Source organism: Fistularia commersonii, chromosome 8 (assembly GCF_037954325.1).
Source record: "Fistularia commersonii isolate RoL2024-O1a breed Wild chromosome 8, RoL_Fcom_v1.0, whole genome shotgun sequence".
Taxonomy (NCBI): Eukaryota; Metazoa; Chordata; class Actinopteri; order Syngnathiformes; family Fistulariidae; genus Fistularia; species Fistularia commersonii.
This window is the reverse complement of record NC_141291.1, coordinates 13692788-13718330: the sequence shown is the minus strand read 5'-3', so window position 1 is coordinate 13718330 and position 25543 is coordinate 13692788. Positions and strand designations below refer to the sequence as shown.

Genomic DNA, 25543 nt, shown 5'->3' with positions numbered 1-25543 from the left:
GCGGGCAGAGAAACACCAGTTAGTAAATCACGTAACATGGCGGGCACAGAGCAGGGGTTGAGGGTTGCGCAGCCGCTTCTCAGGAAGTGTTTTTAACACGCAGGAACGCAGACCCCGGGGCACGCGGCTCTACTTTAAGGCTGCGGCCTGTGCGGCGTTGAAGGGCTGAGCATCTTTCTACCGAGCCAGATTTAATACCGGACAATCCCGGGACGGAACAGAGGTGCGTTAAACGCCTCTGTTCCTCTTTCTTCGTCTCAAACTGCACCGGAGGCTGTGAATGAGCTCTTTGAGAAGTGTGCGGTTTGTTACAAGCAGAGAACTCCTCCGGTCAAACTCTGGGTAGAAGTGCAGCTTTTTTTCTTTTTCTTTTTTTTTCGCTTCTGTAGTTTCCGAGAGGTCACAGACGACCCTTGGCGGGACTGTGTGTGCACATCTCTGATCCCGTGACCCCGGGTTTAGGAGTGAAAAAAAGATGTTGGTAGGGGGGTCAAGAGGGTCCCCTATTTGGAAAGCCCAAAAACTCCCACAATGACAAGTCTAAGTGACACGGACATCATATTAAAAAAAGGCGTCCTGCTTTCCAGTGAATCGTTCTGGCATGAAAAGAGATCGCAATCTTTATAACAAAAAAAAAACAATACTGATTGATTAATCAGTACTTTCTTCCAAATGTATCCTACATTGATTTCACACCCAAAAGACCCGTGAGTATTAGTGGTGTCACTTAAAAAAACAACACAAAAACATGTTTGACGTGAACAGTTGGGCACAGAAATCATTCAACCAAGGGTTTTATATCTATTAAATAGCTTAAAATAACTTATTTCACAGTGATTTATGTGTTCATTCTTCTTTATTTCAACATTTTTGACCACTTGTTGCCCAGAAGGATGCAAATTAAGAGTTTCATTTTGATTCCCTTTTGTAATATATGCTATATTGTAATAATGCATTGCACACTTTGTTGCTCCAATATTATCTTTACCCACAAATCGTACAAATTTGAGACAGTTAACATAGCATGAATAATTAAAGAAAACAAAATTGAAGATATATAATTATATGTAAGATATGATTAAAGGACAACAGTGAAAATACATACTTTATATCCTGTGCATGCAGATATATAGCACATTATCTACCTGTGACGTGCGGTGAGGTTCATGGCTGGTGTGACACTGACGTCATCACTGCATGTCGCTTATTAATATTTGAACTGTAAATGTGAATTTTTTTTAGCAATTTTGAAAAAAAAAAAAAAAAAAAACAACTAAAAATGGTGAAGCCACATGGAAAATAACTTTATAGTACAAATCACTGAATAAATATAACCATTTGATGTATTTTTTCCTTTTGCATTTTTTTCTTTCCGTGATGACAGGTGAGGCCCGGCCTCCCCTGCCTCTACTGACTGCACGTCACTGATATGTACATGTAGTCCCTACTGCATGTACAGGTATCTTTACTCTTGCCTGTTGATAAGAAAGGAAAAAAGCTCGTATCAGTCCAACTCTCCCTTTTCCAATGTCAAGAACAAAATCTTTTATGGCAGCACTTGGTAAAGTACCAGCAGGACTAAACCACATAGAGGTTAATTCCGCAAACCAAAGTCAAGGGCCATAAAACTTGAGGCTCTGAAAATGTACCTGCCTTCGAATGGCAAAAAGAAACCCTTAATTAAGTCGGTCAGCCGCAAGTGTTGCCGAGGGTCTCAGCTGCTTTCAGACCCGATCACAAATTGACCGATCAAGGCCTTCAAGGGTTTTAATTTGGGTTGTTGTCGCTTGGTTCAATGCACATCTGTTTTAATCCATAATCATATCGCTTACTGGATCCGGTAAAAGAACAAACAGCATCCCCTCGTGGTCATGAATAAGAAGCACATCTTATTTTCTCAACGCCAGGAAAACCCATGTTGCACCGAATATGGCCACCAGGGTATAGTACATATCCAGCTTTCTGCAAGATGAGAACGCCATGTCCTTAGTTTACCCCACAAAAACTGACACTAACATGTAATTGAGAAGAAAAGAGTTGAACAAAATTAAAGGACAGGAAGAGAAAGGGATAGAATTATGAATGAGTAAAAATCTCTTTGTGTGTATGTGTTTCTTTTTCGCATTTCTTTTTTCTTTTTTTTTTTTTAGTTTAATCAATAGACACAACACCTAGGTATTTTCACTCCCACCAAGTGTCAACTCCTGCACTGCACTGTAAGTAGAGAACTATTAGAGGGTGTTGCACAAATCTAGCACTTCCCCTGCAGCGTATAATGATATTAATAATTGAATTTTATTCTGACTCCTCAGATTTTACACTTCTGTTGACAAAGTGTGTTACCCAGTGTGTATCTGTGATTGTTTGTGTTTCGTGGCTGGCAGAAAAAAAAAGGCCTACCTAATTCCTCAGCAGGGGCAAAGATAGGTGGACAGGTCGGGGCAGCACAGTAGAACAGAACACACACAAAACCAACTTTTCTGTAAAGATCAACCCACAAACCCATGAAATTAAAGGGATGCGGTATCCTGAAACAATACCTTAACATATACCATTCTAAATATTTTTTTAATTCCTCAAATGCATAAGGATTAGAATGAATGATTTTGTGCACAAGTAGATTTCCCTCTATATTAATCATTCACTTTTATTCTATTCATGTATTGATTTAACCCTTATTGCTTATTATTCTTTTGATTTTTGTTTCTTCTTATATGTGTGTGTGTGTAAAAAATGTCTGCATGTCTTGAGTGTCGAGTGAGGTGCCTTAGATAAAAATAATTATTAATATTATTACTATTTTCTGTGCTTTATTCTGAGGACACAGAAATGCGAAGAAGTCATATGATACAATGTTCCAATGTGGAGCGCTTGGGCGGTGACCTCCTTGTTTCTCCTTGGCCCGTGCAGAAATGTCCATCCCTCGCAGTGGTGAGGGTGGTTTTATTTACACAAGCAAGTAAATAACCCCTTTGGGTGACATTAATCTGGCTTGTGCAGGAACTAAAACTTTGGATCAAAGTTAAATTTAGACTGCAGCTGATTGAGGTAGATCCAACAAATAATTCTGCACAGTCTATAACAAGACAAATAATCTATTTGGCATAATGATTGGAGAGTGGAGTGGGCGACACACGGCTTGTCCTCCTGCCCACATTTTCACTCTTTAAATGTTATTTTCAGCGAACATTTTCTCCAGTGACTGTGTGAGTAGAAATATGGCTACGTTTTCCTCCACAACCCTCCCAGTTACAAGACTAACCTCCAGTTGACACTATAGACGCTAATGTTGAGTGTGACCAGGATTTTCAAGGGAAAAAACTTAAAAGGGGAATTTTAAGCTCGCCAGATTCCCTGCATTTTTGAAATCATTAAGTGGCTATATATATATATCAGAGGCAAGATGAAGACCTGAATGTAGAACACAGTATTTGCAGACAAGAACAGAGGAGCTTGATGATAAACAAACAGAAAAAGGGTACTTTTTGTAAGCTGCTTTGGATAAAAGCGTCTGCCAAATGACTGTAATGCAATGTAATGTAATGTAATGGCACAGGAGCTTGAACAAAAAATCTCAGAACAAAATAAAGCTTTAATAATGGTGGCGACAGACATGAGGCTCAGGTCGGGGGCGAACTCTTGGGTGAAGATGATCAACAAGGAAATTGACCAACAATGAACAAGGACGTGGCAAAGATCAGGATCGCACAAATGATAAGTCGGTACCCATGACATATTTAGTCACGGAGGAGGAAGTAGGCACATAATAAGACAGAGAACAAATTATACTTAAGCATAATACTGACATGTTAAAAATGGACTGAAATAGATTCAATAAAAACAACCAACCAACCGACCGTCCGACTGACCAAACAAACAAAAACGCAGACAGTCTATGTTGGGCAGTAACAATATTGGTGTTTTCTTTTCTCCCTCAATGTGAACATGGATGTATCATTTGTCCAAGACTTTGAGTCTTTAATTTGGCAAAATTCTATCGACCTGTTTGAGTCACTCAGAATAACCCATTCCTCTCTGATGCGTGTCATATTTACCAGAGTTTATCATATAGATCCAATAACCATTTCAACACCTTATTGTTTTAGCTGAGAGAAGGTCAGAAGGAGCTGCACTGCACTTTTGTAGACCTATAAAAAGCATATGTCAGGGTGCGGAGACAGGAACTCTGGTATTGTATGTGGAAGTCTGAGGTGGCAGAGAAGTATGTTAGACCGGTGCAGGACATGTATGCTAACTGTGAGACAGTGGTGAGGTGTGCAGTAGGAGTAACACAGAAGTTCAAGGTGGATGTGGGACTCCATCAGGAGCCCCTTCTTGTTTGCAGTGGTGATGGACAGGCTGACAGATGAGATTAGTCAGGAATCTCCATGGACCATGATGTTTGCTGACAACATTGTGATCTGTAGTGAGAGCAGAGGACAGGTAGAGAAAAATCTAGAGAGGTGGAGGTATGCGCTTGAAAGGAGAGGGATGATGGTTAGGTGCAGCAAGACAGAATATATGTCTTAATAAGAGGAACACGGGTGGAATGGTGAGGCTGGAGGGAGTGGAGATCGAGAAGTTGGAGGATTTCAAGCACTTAGGGTCAAAAGTCCAGAGCAAAAGAGAGTGTGGAAAAGAGATAAAGAAACAGGTTCAAGCAGGTTGGAATGGGTGGAGAAAAGTGTCAGAGGTATTATGTGATAGAAGACTATCGGCCAGAATGAAAGGAAAGGTGTACAAGACAGTGGTGAGACAAGCGATGCTGTATGGACTAGAAACAGTTCCGATGACCAAAACACAGGAGGCAGAGCTGGAGGTTGCAAAGATGAGATTTTGAGGTTCTCTTTGGGAGTGACCACAATGGATAAGATCAGGAATGAGTCTATCAGAGGAACAGCGCATGTTAGATGTTTTCGAGGGAAGGTCAGAGAAGCCAGACTGAGATGGTTCGGTCATGTACAGAGGAGGGATAGTGAATATATCGGTAGACGGATGCTGGAAATGGAGCTGCCAGGCAGAAGGTCTTGAGGAAGACCAAAGAGAAGATTTATGGACGTAGTGAGAAAAGATATAAAGGTACTCAGGCGACCCCAGAAGGGAAAAGCCGAAAGGGGCAGAAGAAGAAGAATATGATTGTTTTAGTTCCTTCTTCACTGTGTGTTTTTGAGCGTAGAGTTTGAGTCTCAATATCTTGTTGATTAAGTAGTTGCTGTTGCTTTCATTTATACCTTTGAAACAGTGGGTCATGCCACCTTTTCTTTCCTGCAAAACTTTGTTTCTTACCTGTGGAATGTCTCACTTATTTCTCAGACACTATGGCATGGGATCTGATGAGAGTCTGTGCATTCATGTCGTGAAATTGACTACAAAAGCAATTTGTGCTCCGCTGCTCAATAGTTTTTCCTGTAGGTAGATTGATAGGTACTTTATTAATCCTCCAGGGATTAAATTCTTTTGTAAGGGCAGCAACAACAGCCAACACCGGTGACAAAGATATCAAGAGGAGATTGCATACAATGTAAACAAAGACTTAAACAAGCTCTTAAAAGTGAGGCTGTAGCTTGAGGAATGAATGAATGAATAAAACAGTCATTGTATTAAGGCAGCGACAGGGGAACAATTAGGGAATAAAAACACATAATTACATTTTGTGCACAAACTTGGAATCAGCACATACTGCATGAGCAGCTGTAAAAGTGGATATATTATGTCAAATAATACTTTCAGAGAAAATAATGTGCACTTGCTTTGTGCACTTTATCCTTATCATCTCAAGTACAAGTTTGTGTACATTTTTCCTGGCCTGCCCATAGTATGAAGTGCTGTAAAGCTAATGACGGAAATCACCGATAATACAGAAAGTAATGTCGTTCTGCCTTTTCAAAATAAAGCGCTGTCACAATTGTTACGGTCTTGCGTATTTTAAAACAGTCAATTGACCCCACAAATATGCTTTATTTGGTGTATGAGTGGGAAGGTTTCAGAAAAGCATGAACATTTTTCTGATTAGAAGAATTATTCGGCCTATCTTTAAGATCGCAAGTATGCAGTAACTTTATTTTGAAAAATGCTCACAGTACTTCCGAAAATGATGACGGAAAATTTATTTTACGCTGTTTCCTTAAAGGCTGCCGGGATGCAGAGACCAGCATTAAGCATCTGGGAGTCACATGGACTCAACTTTCAGAGTTGTGTACAGTTATTTTACAGCCCCGTTTTGTGTGTTTATATTTCCTTGTTATATATAGCCTGCGTTTCGTGTGTTTTCGCTACTTTACCCCCCTCCTCTACTTTTCGTGGACTTTGTGCGCAGAAACCGGTTTGCCCCTTCACTCTTCAACATGCTGCAAACTTTAGATCTTCGCACCTAAACGCTGTTTTTTTTTTTTTGTATACCCCTTCCTCCCCCCCGACCAAGGTTATTATTCCTCCGAAGGAAATAAGGTTTGCATTTATTTTCTCACAATGACTGAGGAGAGCAGAAGTGAGCACAGAGCTGAAAGCGGGAAGGATTTGGAGAAACAGCTCCGGTTACGAGTGTGCGTCCTAAATGAGCTTTTAAAGACCGAACGGGATTATGTTGGGACACTAGAATTTCTATCGGTGAGTTTTGCACACTTTTTTTTTGTTTTTTGTTTTGTTGTTTTTCCCCCCGTCTTCTTCTTTTGCTTTCTTTTCCCCCACTCACTCACTCCTGGAGAGGAAACTCGCACACAAACATACAACCCACAGTCAGCCTGTTTAGTATGCATGGTGCATCGAGCTCCTGCACCAGAACTCACCCATTAAACATTACATGTGATTAATATGCGCCAAACACCATGCATGTTCTTCTCCCAGGTTACCAACACAAGTTTTGACACCAGCTTGTTTTGAAAACTAATGCAAAACCCGAGATTTTGCAGTGTTTTGTATGAAATAAGAGAAGCTCTTTGGTATCCTGCCCCACCGGAGTGATGCTTAACCCTCCAAAGTTGTCAAAATGTGTGAATTAGAGAAAAAAAGAAAGAAAAATAGCTCCTTTTTATTTTGAAAATGACCACATTCACAAATAATCTCACCCTGGTGTCTACTGTGATCGTAACAACTTGGAAGTGAAAGTGTTGTAATTGCCTTTGCAGGTTGCTGTTTTTTTTCTTCTGTAAAACTGTCCAAACTCGCAATGTTTTTGTCACTCTTGTATTTTCTTTGAAATTAATTTCAAGTCTGATGGTGTTGATATTCCACCTAACTGCTTTGCCCGGCTTCCCTGGCCGCTTTTGGAAGTGAGGTAGGAGAGTTTGATGGCTGTGCCAGCTTCTGATCAAACCCAGAAGGCTGAGGTTTTGCCAAGAACAGCACAGGTGGACACAAATAGAACCGGCTTGAACGAAGAAAGCGGCGAAAAACATTTGGATGTTGCAACTCGGCAGTGACGTTTAATAGTTTAACGGCGTTACATAAAAACACTCGACCTTAAAGACCGGGCGAAGAAAAAGGGCGAATTTGGAGGTGTCCCCTGAGGTAATTGATTTACAAAAAAAAAAAGAAAAATAGTCAGGGTCCTGATGACAATCCCATCCTGTGTGATGGGATCGTTTATGCCTCCCGGAAAAGACGCCGGATTTGTCATGTTTCCATTCTCTCAGGGGTTTAAGGCTCCTCGGTGTGACAGGATCTTAGCGGGGTCGAGAGGCCGGGTCATTTAAAAGCAGTATTTCCCAGACCATATGTACAAACGTGCACAATCCCCAATCTACTACCCACATGTTTCCAATGGAGAACAGAGGGATGGGGGGGGGGGGGGGGGGTTGGGGGGGGGGGGGTAGATCTCTGGTCTGGCCTGACTGTGCATGGCCTGTCACAGATGTGGCATCATTAGAGGAGGAGGGTTCGCGTCCTCCCGACTTGTATTTTCTGGTATGGCTCCGAAGCGACCGATCCTTTCCGAGGCTCCCCCGCGGTCTGGACGGAAATGTCAGTCCCGAGATCAGGCGTCGTTTTTGTTGATGTTGCTTCGGAACAAGCTGCGCAACGAGCGAGGGAAAGTGTCCACTATCTACCGCTCCATCAAATTGGGAGGTTCAGGAGAGGGGAGGCGGGGTGGGGGTTGGGGGAGGCACTCAGAATGATCAAAGAAGGCTCTACTGAGGAGAAGGGTCATAGAAGACTTTCATCTGATCACACACTAATACTCGCTTGCCGCCTCCGTTTTATGCCCCCCGTCACTCGAGGCTGTGTGTCTGGGGGTCAGAGCGAGACGGGCCACCCTCCCTCTGTGTGACTCCCCCCCCCCCGAGGAGGAAGCAGCGGCAGCGGCAGCAGCAGGAGGAGGAATAGAAGGGACTCTTGCCAGAGGGGATTGAAATGGGAAAGAACAGAGCTGATCATACAGTAGGCATTTGCCAGGAGGTTGAAGGGTAGGGAAGGTGGTGGGGGTTGGGGTGGAGAGTGGATAAGGCTTGGAGTGGTCCCCGCGAACGCCTGGGCTTGGTGCCTTCTCTTGTAAACCATATTTCCTGGAGGAGGAATTCCTCCGAGGTTAGGAAATGCTGGGGAACAATGAGGCTCCGGGCAGTAGCCAAAGTTGAACTGTAGTGCAGAGATCACCGCCGCTGATCCATGGGACCCGAACACAATGCGCCTCATGCTAAGCATACTCTTAAGGTAGTGGAAAACAGTGAATGATCGGAGCAATGTGTCCCATGACAGTTTGAGCCCATTGTGTGACAAAACCTGGCCTCTCATGGGAAAATATGCTGATTAAATCTCGAAGGTGTAAGTGTACGTCTAAATTTGACGTTGTTTGGACCGAACGGCTGCCTCTGAAAGTGATTTAAGTTTGCGAGCTCCGCAGCAGGCCCGTTGGTGAGACACAGGGTCTCCGAGAGTTGACGGAAATATCCCGAGCGCGTCTTACATAATGAACTTTTATAGCTGGTGATAGTGGGCAGCGGGGACGGACACCGGTGTTTATCTTGGACAGCTGAGCGCCAATAAAAAGATAGCCATCCTTGGAACAAATCAAGACTTAATGTAAACCATCTCCCTCCGATGAACTCGGAACAGTGAGTTGTTTAGCCGCGGTGTCATCTTTTTCAACTTTGCTATTGTTGTTCACTTATGGGTGAACATAAAGAGCCATTTGCTGCTGCGTCATAATTTTAAGGAGGCTATTCAAGGAGGGTCAGTGGATGAAATCTTTTTCATGTCTTGGCCCATGAGGGAGATTTGGGCCACAATTAATATATTCTGACGATGTTTTCGCAGTGCATTAAGTGATCCCTCAACCACGACTTAAAGTGTGATGTTTAAAACATTTGTTAATCCTTTGCATAAATTGAAATCGAAACACATGAATGGTATTTTACTGTTTTACTGATTCTTAAGCCGTATAATCTTCACCCCCTTTCATTAAAGTATCATTTTTTTTATACATCAGCAAAGGATAATACCAGCTGTAAGTTCTTAATGGACAAAAGGCAAGGAAAGTCACTCTGAACTGAATCGATTTTACATTTAACAGGAAGTAAGTCAAGTAATCTCTTGTATTTACAAAGGATAATGCTATGGATAAACTTTCCCATCAATTAATTTAAAAACAACCTTAGAACTTGAAGGTAAATATGAAAGTAGTAACAACCGACGCACCAAAGACGCTATTTTTTTTTCCAGAAAAAAAAAACATTTGTGTCAAACAATAAAGCTACCCTGCTGGGCAGCTGCCCTCTGTAGACAGGGGTTTCCCCCTGTATTATTTTACAACATTCCCGCATCCTCAGTTTAGCTTGGCTGTAGATGATTGTGATTGGTTTACAGGAATACTAACAAACCATTTTGTTGTTGTTTTTTTTCCTACAACGGTTGAATGAGGAAGTCCTTAGCCAGATTTACTGTAACGCCAAACTGCCAAAGTAGCCTTTAGACATGGTCATCAAATGATCATTTTCATCATCATAACTGAGGTTTTAAATGAACTGGTGTACAAACAAGGCCTTGACTGACAGCGTGTAAAAAAAAAAAATGAACAATTGAAAAAGATGTTGTTGTCGGTGTGTATTAGCAGTAAATGTTGTTTCATTATCCAGGCCTATTGGCCTACAAACATGTTGCTAATCACTTAGAATCACTTGTATCTCTGCAGCGCAGGAAGTTGGGCAATCAGGGCTGATTGAGAAAACAGATGTCAAGAAGGATGTTCAAGTCCCAGGTGTTCAAATGAAGCCCGTGTTTGTGTTTGTATTGAAAAGGTTGGTTGTCCGTCTCTCAGGCTTTTGGTTTGTTTACTCCTTGCCTGGGAAAGTCGAGTTGGGCAGCAGCGTTTTCGTTTTGGATGCATGGTGGTGAGCGGTCAGGCCTGGAGGAGGTCAGGCACGGAGAGGACGGGGGGGGGGGGCAAGGTTGTGACCCCTTGTCGCTGCACTTTTTCCTGTCTTGTAATCTGTGCTCTACATGCCAGCTTCTCGTCGATGGGAAAAAAAAAAGACCCGGAGATGTTGATGGTCAGTGTGTGCAAACAAAAACAATCTCCCAAAGATTTCAAAACCAATAGCGTTGTGTTTTCCACAAGGCGTGATGAAAAAAAGTGGGTTTCGACCAGCTTTGCGGAGACATCTAGATGTAATAATATTATCTTTAGAGGAAACCATGATGCTGGAATCTTTTTCCATGAGGGTTTTCTCTATGAAGACTATGCTGAGCGACCTACTTGCTCAGATTGTATGTAACAGACAGAAGAAAGTGTTTGATTTATAATAGATGAAGTGAGAGATTCTGAATTCTTACTCTTTTAAAAAAAAAGCAAACAAAAAAAAACTCTTTTCTATCTTCTCCTACAATGAAGCATTTCTGATTGACACATGGAGAAATATAGTTTTTTTTTTTTCTTTTTTTTTTTTAACCCTCGAATTGGTCAAGGCTTTACACTGGCAGTCAAAAGGTAAGTTCTCCAAGGGAGAACTGCCGCTTCGAATGGCGAGACCTAGAAATGGGAGAGTGAAAGAGTGAAAGTTATTTACTTTACCGCGGCAAGTGAGCGGCGTGTGAAATGGCCCCCAGTACAGATTACACCCGAGCCGTATCTGAATAGCTTTCTTTAAAATTGCCCATCGCATAAGACACTACGCATTGTGCATGTGCACTCACATGATGGGAGTTCGGGCAGTTGAGGGGAAGCGGACTGAGGTTGATCGTTTGATATCGAGGGCCTGCCGGTGGCCATTTGCCGTGGCTTACATTTTTGTGTCAACACAATAGCATGGATTTGTTGAAGAGCTGATTCTATAGCGGTTTATTTGGGAATCAGAGACCTCTTCATACTTTGTTCAATCTTTTCTTTATTTATTGATTACTCTTGCTTTATCAGTTTCTGCCTTCACCGTGTTATGCCGCTCCCTGGTCCACACCTGTCTCAGAAATATCTCCAATGCGGCTCGCCGCCGGTCTTTCGTTGCCAGGAATGAGCAAAGGGTCGCTATACGATATTTCAGAGGTTGTGACGAGTTATTGTCTTGTCGCGTGACGGATAAAATCCATAGCAGCCGAGAGCAATGCATTCCAGCGCCAGTGTGTCTGCTCGACACACTTTCTTATTTATCTCAAATATATCAAAACAACCGTGACAGGCTCTGTGAAAAGAGGAAGGCGGTAGAAAGATATGGGGGGACAGAAGGGGGAGAGACGAGATGTTTTTTCTCCTTGACTCTTTTTAATTGGATTCGGTCAGAGTCTGCTGCGGGAGAATCCAGGTCGTCTCTCTCTCGTGTGTGTGTCCCTGGTGTGCGGACCCCCCCGAACACGGCAAGTGGCTCACTCGCATTTTAATTTTCACACAGCAGCCGTCCACACTTGCCAGTTTATTTACATCTGTATTTTGAACCTCTCTTTTTCTTTCTGTTTTTCGACCAGCCTCATGATGGGAAGGTATTGGTTTTGGTCACCAACACAGAGTAGCAATGTGCGTTAGACTTATCAATTTTTTGTCCTATGCCAATTTTTTTCCAGTTATTTGGTCCTTTTTTTGATTTAAAACAAACAAACAAAAACTACCTAATTAAGTCATTTCCTGGAACTGAAATGCAATTTATGTTAACGGGAAAAGATTCTGTCCGATGCGCCACTTTTATGTTTGGTCTTTTTCACAAATCAGCAACTGTGTGAGCCTAGCAGAGAGGCACGGTCTGGGATTATACACATGCAGCATGAAGAAAACATGAATGGGTGTGTGTGTGTGTGTGTGCGTGTGTGTGTGTGCGTGTGTGTGTGTGCGTGTGTGTGTGTGCGTGCGTGCGTGCGTGCGTGCGTGCGTGCGTGCGTGCGTGCGTGCGTGCGTGCGTGCGTGCGTGCGTGTGTGTGGTCCCCTCCTTGAAATGGTCAGCTTCACTTGGAGTTGACTCAACATTTAGGAAAACACTTAAGCGGTTGGCTACTGTTCTTTACACCATTTTGTCCATGTTAAACTGAGCCGGTCCCCTGTAGCATGTTCATAATGCTGAAGACAATTCCTTTGCTTTTGTCTTGGAGACCATTTGTCAAGCAGGATTTCCTTCCTTCCTTCCTTCCTGGCCCTCCCCATCTTTACATTGTGCTCCATGTTTCCTGCTCTGACACACATACAGTCTCTCATACATTTGCTGTCTCTACCGAGCCGGGGAGAGGTTGCCGCAGATGCCCACTTGGCAGTGTTGGGGTTTGCTGCGCTGACAATGGAACGACCGAGCACAAAATCCATCGTGTGGATTCATCAGAAGGCAGAGCCGGTGCGTTTTTTTTTTTTTTTTTTTTCGCTGGCTGGAGGAGAAGGCGGCCTTTGATTTGACCGCCACCAGCTGCCGACTCACGTGGTGTTTACGTGAGACACGTAGAAAAGAGTGGCAGAGCTCCGGTGGACATTTGTCAGGATGTGCACGCAGTGTGGAGGGGTCATCGTCACAAGGGGCCCCTTGTTCAAGCTGGCATGCCCTCCCGTGTGGCACACACACACACACACACACACACACACACACACACACACACACACTTGCTCGGATCAGAGTATGCCTGCGCTGTTTGTTTAGTTCTGAATTCTGGTGCAGCATCGATGCAGTTTTTGACGTCTTAGTTGGAATAAATGGTTTACATGCAGAAAAAATTTATATCAGTATGTTGCTCATTAGCTCAGGAAAGATATTCGCCTGTGGAAATTAAATGACTGGATTATATGGCTTGGTATCTTATAGTGTCCCAGAGTGGTGCAAAGGCTCTTGCGTTATAATCGTTTTGGACCTTTCCTGTTCAACACAACAATATGTACTCAGCATATCTGCGTTTCCAAGTCTCTCAATCCCCTATGGTGTTTCTGGGATTACGATCCATGAACATCCAGCGTGTCTCAGCCAGACACGGAGGGGAAATTCCAACTTGCTTTTAGTTAATTCAGTTAGGCTCTTGAATTTGATTTGCCAGGAAAAGTCCAGGGTTTTCAAAAAAAGTGTCTTTCTGCATGTCGACCTTTCTGTCTCCTCCCGTTGACTTCCTCTTGGCTCTTCGGCATCGATGACCATGTTTTCAGGATAAGAACGAGTTTCCACTCTAGTTCTAGTGCTGATATGTAGGGGGGGGAAGTCAAATCTCCTTATAGGAACCATTAAACATATTACAATATGGTAGTCCCAAGCCATTTTGCAGTTTCCTATGTGGGCTCACTGTGGTGTGGAATATTATTTTTTTTATTTAATTTTATACCTATAGATTTTTCACTGTACCACAGCATTTTTGCAATATTTCATCAGTTTTTATGGTTAAATAAACATCTTTTTCAGGTGGAAACCAACCAGAGCATGGTGTTCTGTATCCTGGGCTCTGTAGCATCCTGTGCTACCTGTAGTGTTGCGAGGCAGTTTGGTGTTTGTGTGTTTTTTCCGTGAACATTTTTAATCTATTTCAACCCTTACATGGACGCCCAAATGTTCTGCACCCTCTAAGGCACTGAACCTAAGTGGCAGAAGAGGATGCTAGCCATCCTAGAAAAAGTGCAACCTCTCGACATGTTAAAGCAAAGGAAACCCTTTTCTGCTGTGGGCTGCCATTCTGCCATTAGTGGGGGAAAGATTAATAAGAATAAATAGTAAAATAGAAAAATTTGGTTGCCACTTGTGGATTTCCATTTATCATTACTGTTCCTGGAACGGAAGCCCATGATAAATGAAGATCAACTTTATTGTACCAATTTATTGACAAGGCTCAGTATGTTTTTTCATAGAGAAGGTGTAGCCAGACCATTAACGGGAGATATTTTGCTTCCTCCAAGAACTCCCACGGTCAGGAATTGTTTGATGTGTATTTGAAGAAAGACATTGACAGCATTTGCAGTACTTTAACCATTGCAAACATTCTTGTAAGGTCAAATGGACTTGGGTCTGTGATTTTGCACAGTTTTGCACAGAGTTTTGCACAGTCCCACAGGTAAGATAAGACAGGTACATTTGATCCGTCGGGGTGGAACAGTAATGAGGTCTGGTGCTGCCGTGACGGCATGGTGCCTTCCTGTCACGTCAAAAGAAGCTGTGATGAGCAGAAATTTGGCCATGCGGGACGTCTATAAGGGCGGGTATGTCATCGGCAGCTGTTCCTGGGACAGAAGGGGGGGAGTAACTGGCAGGGGTGTCCCTCAAATCTCTATTGACGATCTCATGTGTTCGTGAGGCTGACACAGCAGGTCTCCCCCCTTCTCTTGCCAGACCCTGCCGGGATGGCAGACACCCCCCCCCCCCGCCCGGAAGCTCAGGATGGACAGGCTGGGAATGTGTGTGTGTCTGTGTGTGTGTGTTGCAGTCACGCTCGGCAGCGTGCTGATGATTGCAAGGCCGCTGATTCTGCCCAGTCATCTCGCAGATCGATACCGTGCGCTGGTGTGTAGCTCCGGGGGATTACCAGCCACTGTATCAGTGTGTGACGGTCTGCCTGGCTGGAAATGAAGATTTAGCATTGTGGGAGAGTGACGGAGTTGAGGATCTAGAAATAAATAATTATAAAGAAAGAACGCTCTAGAGGGTGGCTACCCTGAATCATTTTATGCTTCTTTCCGCACTCTTTTCTTCCAAATGTCCATGCCTCGGCGGGGCGTCGAGCGCAGACGTATTCATGATAACACTTGTTTATTTCCACCTGTCTAGGAATTGCATATAAAAAGCAAGGGTCAAGGAAAGGACAAGAGTAACATCAAATAGGAGAAACTCGGGACTGTTCGCACCCGATTGTTTCCTTGAAAGAGGCAATTTCACCCCAGATTTATGTTTTCCCTGAATTTTTCTTTAAACAAACCAAAAAAATGGTGTTCATGGAAAATCTGTCTAGCATTGTATTTAAAACGGTCAATTCAATCAACATTGCTTCTGATCTATTTTCAGAAGCCTCTGTTATTGCCCCAGATTTAAAAAAAAAAAACAAAAAACGTGAGACAAATGAGCCTCTGTTCGACAGAAGATCCCATCAAATGAATCCTCATCACATTGGTAGTTGTCAATTAAAAAGCACAGACCCTGCATTGAGCCGCGTACATGAGCATTAATAGCTGCTCTGATAGATAATGGACTGCTTATCACCCCCCCCCCCCCCCCCCCCCCCCCCCCGCTGTATTTATAGTGACCGTTGCATGTATACGTTCTTGGCGGGGAGAAACGGAGCAGTGTCGGGGGAAGGAAAAAAAAAATAGCTCCAAGACTAATGAGATAGGAAGCCCTAGATGACTCCTGGAGGTGTCATTAGGACCTGCTGAAGACCCGAAGGGGCTGTCTTACAGAACCCAATCCCCACAAAGAGGCTTTTCTCCCTTTCCGGATGCCCCCCATTGTGCTTTCAGCATCAGAGAGTGACTCTGTGTGTCCCTGGCCAGAGTTTCTTGTGGGGGGGACGCTTGTTTTTTTTTCTTGCATGTGTGTGAAGGTGTGTGTGTGTGAAGCCTCTGTTGCAGATTTAACCCTTTAATGTTAAATTTCCTGTTTAAAAACAGCACCGCAGCTCAAGAAGAACGGTAAAGACACCGTATCCTCCCTTTGGGGTTACCGTCTTTGAACGAAAGCCAGATAGGACAGGTCTCTGTTGTATCTTTCTCTAGATTTCTCTGAGGTTGTCTTTTCCTTTCTTTTGCCACCTCTGCTCTACTCAGACACCTTTCCCATAATGTTCTGCTATTTCACCAAATTACCGTAGATTTTTTGTTTTCAAATGCTCATCTTTCCGATGTGATGCGGAAATATACATTTTGTACAAGGTGTTTCCTTTTGCTTATATCACCCTCTGATGTTTTCCAAAATACTACATATGGTGTCCGTATTTGTTATTTGTAAGCAATAGAACAACAAAATAATGACTCTTCAGCATACAAGCCAAATATTTGACATCTATCGCCATATTAGCATATCACGATACTTAATCAGATTAAAGATTAAACAAAAATAAGTCCAATAAATTCCTTGGTTTTAACATTTTGCTTGGGGAACGGATGCGTGATGTGTATTTTAAGGAACACACGACAATTAGAAACAGGAAAGGAAGAAATTAGAAAGTTTTTCCAGCTGCGGCTCTGAAAGCCTGTCTACCATTATTTTTTCTTTATTCACGTCATCAAGGGACCGCCGTCTCACCCCTGGTGATCCGGGGATGCTTCGGATTAGCGCTAGTGTTGATACACATTTTAGCCTTTTTTTTCCTTTATTGCAACATAAAGTAGAAACAACAATTAATGCGCGTGTTTGTTTGCCAGCTCTCCGGCCGTGACGACAAAGCAAATCAGTGAATCATTCTCGGACAAAAGAGGCAGTTTGTCTAAAGGCCTATTCATTCTTCTCGAGTGACAGTTTATACAGGAGGCCACTGCCAATGAACTCGTATTGGACCCGCTTCAACAGCGAGCAGTACCACTCAACTCTGGTGAAATAAAAAAAAAAAAATTAATAAAGTTCACTGACAGATACATTATATTGAATGTTTTGCTCGTTTTAATACAAATTTTTTTTTCTTCATCTGACAACCCGTCTCTTTCTGCCGATGGGGTTCACTTAAACCCACTGTGGATGATTTACGGCGCCCGATTTAAAATCATTTCTGCATCATGGTGGTGGCAGCGGTGAGATGATTCTGTTTATTTTATTGGGGTGATTTACTGCGACGCTTTGCTCTGGTGGACCTATTCGATGAATTCTTCCAGGCGGGGTTTTCCTTTGTGCCGGCCGTGTGGCTCGCTACAATGTCATGTGACCACAGATATGTATAATTTAAATTTTTCTGTGCAAAAATATATGTCGTGTTTTAATTCGGACAACCGTGAAGGCTTCATACGACGCTGTCTAAATAAAGATTGAGAAAGCTTGTGGGAAGTTTGGAGGATTGGACGGACAGGATCAGAAAAACAATAGATTCCGCTTGGAGACTGCGGTCATTTTTATCTCCCCTTATGTTTTTTAAATATTTGACGCTTTGTCACGTCTCAATGCTGCACACCATATGCCATGATTTACATAATTCAGTTACCGCTTACTCACCCTGTTTTTTTTTTTTGTGGCCAGGAAATCCTTCATAATGTTGACTCAATATATATTTTTTCAAGCGGTGAATAATCTTTTAAAAGGCTGTTGTCAAAAGTGAATCCGCAAAATCTGACATGCAAAATACAGCTTTGGTTCAGAAACAGTCGCATCTGTGGTCCACGGAAACTATCCTACACAGCCAGCGGCGTTTTATTTTGATTACCGAGTCCCCTGCGGTCTTATTTTATATTCATTGACAAAAAAAAAAGTCTCTGGCAAGGCGAACACAATGTCGATGGCTTATTTGGAAGAGCAGGAATGTCTTCCATTGTCCTATTATTATATCATTGTTAATGTACTTACCGTGGAAGTAAGCGACCTCTTGTTTGTGTCAAACTCGTCTGTTCCAATTCATCAATCTCGCTGACATGTGCTCTGCTCGCAGATAAACACGCATAATGGGAAGTCGCGGTTCGCTTTCTGCTAATTGTAACTTTTCAATCACTTGGAAATACGCAAGGTGGGATTGGGTGGTTGAATAACGTCCGTTCACAATGGGTCGCGTGTCTGAGCTTTAAGAGCCGTCGTTCGGGGCAGACTGTGTGACCTACGTTTTCTGCATGTGGTGCAGAAAGTACGATGATAGAGGGATAACCGTGATGATCAGTCTGTTGAATTTTAATCCGACTTTATGGTCGGTATGAAAGCGTCTGGCCAGTCAGGGCCAAGCCCGCTGCATCCGTCTCGCCCACAGCGGGAGATCCTCTTTTGATTAATGGCGGCAACGGCCACATGCAACGATGGGCCCAATCTATCCATCACATGTGGAATAATGAAAAGTATAATGTGCTTTTAATGTGTGGGCTTGCCTCAGCTATCAACGTGACAACACAGGTGATTACATTCGCGCCTCAGGGAGCAAAATGACTTTCGGAGTCTTGATAAATACTGTTTACACATAATTGAAAAAAAAGGGTCCAATGGGAAAAGAGTGCTATCAGAATTCCCTGTAATTGAAGCATGGAAGAGGATTGCGTGTCCGTGCCAGCGAGTGTCCTTTGGAGGAAGTACATTCGCCAGACTTTTCAGAAAAACAGCAACGCCGTTGTTATCAACCTCGGCCTTTGAATTTCCGATCACCGAAGGTACATGTTGTGGGTCACCGACATCCCCTTTTGTTCAAAAACAAAAGTACGGGCCGGCCTGCTTCCAGGCACGGCGGATTCCTTCGAGTATCTGGAACAAAACACATCCCTCTGGAAATGTACCGGTTATTACTGCGGATGAGGTCACAAATTTCTGCGGCCACAATGCCAAAATTGTGGAAATGTGTTTTTTAAAAAGTGAACCTTCAACACCTCGAGATAGTGGTTTCTGCTCTGGCGGGTTTTGGAAAGGATCGTAAAACTAAAGTATTTCACCGCAGTTTATCATGATTAGCGCCGCGGACACATTTTTGCAACCATGTCTTTAAACCGGCGTCGTGATTCTCTGCTGTGTCATTAATCAGGAAGTGAATCTTCGACACGCCGCGTTGGTGGTGAATTACCGAACTGATTTGGAACAAGCGTAAGATGATAAATTCAGATAAAATACAATTAAGATTTTGGCATTGGGGTATTTTTTTTTTTTGCTGTACAAATAGTACAAACCTGTACATGGGGCTTCTATTCACTGTCACCCTCGGTGCTGTCACAGTGTCAGTAAATTCCCGCTCCAGGATCGGTCTTTCTACGATGTCAACAGTGCTGTCTTAGCTCTGCTGTATGAAGGGACATGTTTACCTCTCCAACTTAACTCTTAACTGCTCTCAAATTCCAGTAATACATGATCCGCATCTCTTGTATGTAGCCAAAGGTGGTTTTCTGTGTGCAGCTTTTTTTTTTTTTTTTTAAATTTCAGAACACATCCGTGTAAGACATGCTAATATCATTCGTGTAATTTAGCATTTACATTTTTTTTCCCTGGTCTCTTTCTGTCAGTAGCTGTATTCTATATTTAGTTCTTTGCAATTACAGTGATTATTCGCTAATAAAGAGACTCTCCCATCATTAAATGTGAAACAATGGACTCCCCAGCGAGCCTGTCTTTGACGAGAAATGTTGACGCGAGGAAGCAGGCAGGGATTTTTCATGCAAATGAGCCCCGGCCGTTGCTCAGCGAAGGTCCGGCACTGTGGGCTTAGGCAGGCCTGGGCCGGGGCCCGTTCAGAGCCTGCTCCGCGTGTTAAAACATATTAGACTTGCTAATCAGATGGTAATGCTTGTGAGTGGCGGAGTTGCAAGACAAGGCAGCTACAGAATGGTAATCAGCACCGGGTTGGCATATGACAAAGAGCCTGATTATTTAAGTTCACCCTCCCCTTCCTTTTTTTTTTCCCCTTCAACCGCAAAAAAACGAGATTCCAGTGTTCACTCATGCGGTTAATTTTTTTTTTAAGTGTTTCCCGACATATATTGTGATTAAGATCGTTTTTCATTTTAAACGTGTTTTCCCCCCTCTGCATTTTTAAGGAACAAAGAGTTTTCTAATTAAATCGGAAGAGGAGATTACCAAACGGCTGATTACATGGTCAATTTGACCCCCGCTACCTTTTCCATCTGCTCCCTGCCGAGGGACGTGTGACGCCGGCAACCGTGGTTCCGATGTTCTTGTCGGTGGGGGATCATTTCTTGGGCCCGTCTGTGCTTAGAATCCGTTTACGTGCTTTGCGGTCATCTCGTATTTGCCCGGCTCAGGTCAGGTTATGCGCTGAGTGGCAACAGATGTCGTGATTGCCCGTGGTGTGGTGGGAACTCCCCCTCACCTTGGGCCACAGATGTAACTTCTTCGTACCTCTCACAGAAACTGTGGAGTTTTGGCTGCGTTGAGTGTCAAGTTTTGCACTTTATATGTGTTTTCTGTGTCAAATTTCGGTTTAGATGATTAACAGGCTAATACTGTTAAATGCACCACAATCGGCACGAATAATAAAAACAATTCACGTCGCCCTCGTCGGTTGCATCACTTTGCCTCTTGCTATGTCACCGACACGATGTACACTAATTGGATTATCTGATGAACGATTTCACGAGTCCTCTGAACTGAAACGGAAAAACTTAGCCAGAAAGAAGACAGCGCTGAAAACAAAAATGTCTATCTATTTTTTCAAGTTATCAGCAGTTTACATGGATACTCATTTTCCAAATTCAGTGAGCGCACACCCATGAGGATGTCACATAATCTGTTTCTTTTAAGGTCCTAAAATGCTTCTGTTTTCATGGCAAATGTGTTACTTTAATTAACAAAGAAGAAAAACAACTCCCCCAAATTATCTGTGAACAACAGCATCAGTACATGAATTGATTTTCACTTGAACATTTGAAAAAGACACATGTTGAGTTTGGATGGAGCGAAAGAGGAGGTGAAGTTAGCGGAGCAGAGGGCTAGATGAAGGTGTGTTGTGATTGGCTGAAGTGATCCCTGAATGTTGATTTATTAATGTTTTTTTTTCTTATTTTTCAAAAGACATTTCTTTCAGTCCGTTAGTCATGGTGATTCCGATCTGTGATTTGAATCAGTGCTAGAAAACTGGCAAAAGGTCCCTCCCACTCACCAGCAACCTATATTAGTCATGATTTTCACTGTGAGGGCCCTGCCGGCCTCTCAGTCTTCAAATCACGGACTTTTTCTCCGCCTCACTTGATTTGAATAACTTTTCATCCCTGATCCGACATTTATACAAGAAATAATCCCATTACTACAATCGCATATGTCATTCCGACGTCCGCTTAAGAGCGTCCCTGCTTTGGTCTTGTAATTAAAAAAATTAATTATATATATATATATTTATATAAATATATATTTATTACATTTCCAATATGGATTAATTGCATTTTGAGGCACAAGACATGAAAAACAAAATCGAATAAGTGAAACAAGGGTGCCTTTTGTGTCGTCGAATTCTGAAAAGGCTGTTGGTCGGGATTGACGTCATCGAACTGATAAGGCCGGGCTGATTTAATATCAGCTCGACTTCAAATGCTTCCGAATATAATTCCTTGCGCACCACGTACTTTATGAATGCTTTGGATTTCCATTCTTGCTTTAGGTTTCATCATGGCTTCGGGGACATCGTGACGAAATTCAAAACATCGATCAAAACGAAACTGTTTCCCTGCCTAATTTGTCTTTCCTCTGAGATTTATACCGGACTTAAGATTCCTGCCCGTACGGCGTTCCACACACACACACGGAGAAAAGTAAAGATTCCCGATGATGGATCCTAACAGATATCCCCTCGGGCGGGCCGGCCGTGATTGATTGCTACCTCGTCTTATTCAAACTATGCTCTCAAAACATGCCTTTCCAAGGCTCCATTCATAGAAAGGGCCGTAAAGCATTTTGTGGGTGGAGATGCGGAGCAGCTTGAGTCCATAGAGACTCGAGAAAGTCAGAGTAAACTTCCAATTCATTTTTTTTTTTTTTTCTCCAGCCGCTCAACATCTCCCCACTAATAAAACGTTGTTTTGTTTTTCTTCTAATCACTGAGAGTTTGTGTTACAGCTGCAACTCTATTCTAGTTTTCTGTTTGGCCTCTTAACGGTTGCATAATTGGACGCCCAGAATGTAATTTCAACCCACCCAAGGCCGATTTGAAAAGTGTTAACCTTTGCTTCTCTCCACACCTCCAGGTCTTTCTACACCGTCTCAACCAGTATGCCGCCACCAAAGTTGACAAGAATGTCACAGAGGAGACTGTAAAGGTGAGGGTAACTCGCTCTTATTTCCAGGGTCGTCGCCGATCCGCGACGGGATCGGAAACAGCATCGGGGCAAAAAAAAAAACAAATAAAAAGCATCCTTTTTTGTGTACGGCGCTCTCTCAACCCCTGAAATAGTCTGAATGGAGAAATAAGCGGCGGGTGATCCAGGAAGCAGCTGTAAATATAATCTATTTATAAAATGAATCCGGCTCGCGGATGACAAAGGACGCGTCTCGGCGTAGGAGTGTCCGGGCGAGCTTGCTTACTCTCGAAGGTAAACACGCGTTCAGCAGGATATTTACTCGCTGTCCCTTGTTTTGGACTCGATGGAACCCGTTCAAGTTGTGTTTGGGAACAGGCTGTGCCCAGAGGATTTTCAAATATGAGGGTCACGTCGAGGTTGAGGTTACACCAAGCATATTTTAAATATATTTTTTTTTTTGGGGGGGGAGGGCTCTACATTTCAACTGCTTTAAATAAAGCACCCATAAAAGACTTGTGTTATTCTTTATGCTTTAATTCAATTTGGCTGGTGTCAAGATGCTACTTTCTCCATCCTGAGTCAGCACATTGTTCTGTCCTTCTTTAAATACCGCCGCAAAAATTTTAAGAAGGCCAAAAGACGACGCCACATGAAAGTGACGGTTTCCGCACTCCCTCGTTGCTTTTCATTTTCTTTAAGACGTAATCGTGTTTTAGATTTAGTTATCAAAGACTTCTCCAACGATGATGCTCGTTGCAAAGGGACCTCGGCAGCTTCGGATTTTTCCCCGCCTTGCAGCTCGAAACGCACAGCATGTGCGAACGGGGCCGTGGCGGAGTAAAAACAGCTGCCCGACGCAACCAATAACTGCAACCCGTGCTTTTTTTTAACCGTGTCACCGTGCCTCTTCTCTTTTCTAAGGTTTTATTCTCCAACATCGAAGAGATCCTGGCCGTTCACAAAGACTTCCTGTCCATGGTGGAGGATCTGCTGCAGCCTGACCCTCATGCGCACCACGAAATAGGACGCTGCTTCCTGCACTTTGTAAGGGATGCAAATTCTCTCCTCTTCCAACTTCTCCGCACCTTCAGGAAGTTGAAGGAGCTATTAAGATTTATCCTGGGAAAAGCTTAGATTCGTTGTTGACAATGATGGGATGCTGCATGTGTTGTTCATTTGTCCCCTTTTGGACCAACCACAATAAGAGCGCGCACATGTGCGCTTCGCTTTATGGGACCGATATCTGGCCCCGCTTCCGCTATATATAAAATTTCTTTGATGCTAAGCTTTGAGGCTTACAGACGTAAACCGTAATACGGTCAAATGTTATAAATCTTCACCTCTCTTGCGCCCCAGTCCCCTTTTGTTTGGCTTATGATGATTTCTTTAGGGTAAACGCCGTCACGGCAGGGGAAAGCGAGACGTTGCGGCAGAGTGGCCACTTTACCATGACGTGACCTCATTTACACAACATGATCTAATTTCTTACATAATTTAAAAAAGTGCAAGTAATAATTCTGGTCTGCAGAGATAAGACCTGAATATGAACTCCCCCCCCCCCCCCCCCCCCCCCCCGTCACTCCTATAGATTCTTTTTGATTTGTCTTCGCCTTGATTTGTCGACTTTCTTAAAGATATAAGATAAAATTAAATGCTTTTAATTTTACCGCGATGCAGCAGTGAAGTGAATGGCTGCCAGTTGGACAACGGGCCCTGCGCCGTGATTCAAGCCTACGAATGCGGCCCCATTTTACCAAAAGCCAAAATATTTCTTATGGGCATCTACTTCTTTTGAGTATTTGAGAAGATGAGCTCGCTGGATAGTGAGCCTTGTAGCAGGTTGGAATTGGAAATAGAAATATTTTAATGTTACTGAGGTCATTAGTTCTCCACTATTCTGACTGTGGTGCTATTTTTTAGATTTTTCACATTTTTTTTTTTCTTTACTCCTGTCGTGCAAATCAACAGAGGGGGAATGTATTTACATGATAGCCGTTCCGCTCTGAGGCAGACGGCAGGACAAGTTGGCGGCTTTTCTCATTACACACAATATATGTTTTAATGAGAGGATGGAGGAGAATAAATACTTAAATCCAGTCTTTTTTTTGCCGCCACGTTTTGTATCCTTTTCGCCCAAATCTCTCATCTGTGTGGTCTTTAGCATGTGTTTCCTGCAGCGGCAGAATGTTTCTGTGCCTTGTTAGCTTTCTGTCTTTGTTTATTCCTCATGCGTCCCTCTCATCTTGTCTGTCCTCCCCCTCCCCCGCCTCCCGCTCTGCGCAGAGGAGCCGGTTCCAGATTTATGACGAATACTGCGGGAATCATGAGAAGGCCCAGAGGCTGCTTCTGGAGCTTAACAAGATCCGGAGTGTCAGGACATGTTTATTGGTGAGAGGGGACCGTAAACCCTATACATAATGTACAGCAACTTGAAAGTGGCGAAGGTTTCGGAAACCGTTATAAACTGCGGATAAATTGTCAGTTAGAGATTTTGCAATGAGGGTTTGACATTGCAAATTGTCAAGTTGTTGTTGTTTTTTTTTTTTTTTGTTGGGACAAACATGAGTTGTTTTCCAGATGAAGGGTCTCCGGGTCGTCGTCTTAAGGGATTAATCAAATATTTTGCGGAGTGATTGACTGTTTTTGAAAAGGGAAAATAAAGAATATTCCTGTTTGATAAACAAAGACAGTCCCATGGTGACACACTCTCTGTAAGTTGCTAAATTTTAGGATCCAGGTGCTCTTGGAAATTTGATTTAATGAAGGCACACACATGAAAGCTCCAACTTAAACACACACACATTCTTAGACATACAAACACACAGTCACCCACGCATGGCAGCTGGACAGTGTAAAACCTTGTACTCGGTGTTCCAGTATGTCTGACAGCTGACTTTGCCACGTGTGGGTGGACTTCCTCCTCCTGTCCCGACACGCCGAGAGACTTTCGCTTCCATGGGGGGGAGCGTCATGGTTGCTGGAACAAAAAACGACCGCATCCATAACGCTGGTCTGCTAGGGTGTGTGTGTGTGTGTGTTTGTGTATAAGGGAAGTGCACAGCTAATCGTGTTTTTCTTCTCTTACACTTCTATTCATACTTTTCAAGTTCCCTTCAACGTTTAGGAAAAGCTCGCCCCTGCTGCACGCTGTCACTCCTCGAGTTATAAGACGTTCATAAAACCGAGCTCTTTAAACTTGAGATCTACCGCTGAGTCACTCGTCCAGACGTATGAGCCGAGACCCCACTTGTATTGATTGCCGGGTTCGGTGATGAAGGGCGCGACCTTTTTTTCCCGAGAGTGTTATTGATGGGGAGAGAAATCAAACAC

At 43.2% G+C, this 25543-nt stretch overlaps 1 protein-coding gene across 1 annotated transcript in view; it reads left to right on the top strand.

Annotated features, from left to right (window-relative positions):
• The first annotated feature begins 6178 nt into the window (after nucleotides 1–6178).
• prex2 (phosphatidylinositol-3,4,5-trisphosphate-dependent Rac exchange factor 2) overlaps nucleotides 6179–25543 on the top strand; it is a 91086-nt gene continuing 71721 nt past the window's right edge. The window contains exons 1-4 of the mRNA XM_086151264.1: nucleotides 6179–6606; nucleotides 22160–22231; nucleotides 23135–23257; nucleotides 24497–24601. Of these exons, the coding sequence (XP_086007390.1) occupies nucleotides 6469–6606; nucleotides 22160–22231; nucleotides 23135–23257; nucleotides 24497–24601 (438 nt within the window). The 5' untranslated portion in view covers nucleotides 6179–6468. The remainder of the gene's footprint in view (nucleotides 6607–22159; nucleotides 22232–23134; nucleotides 23258–24496; nucleotides 24602–25543) is intronic.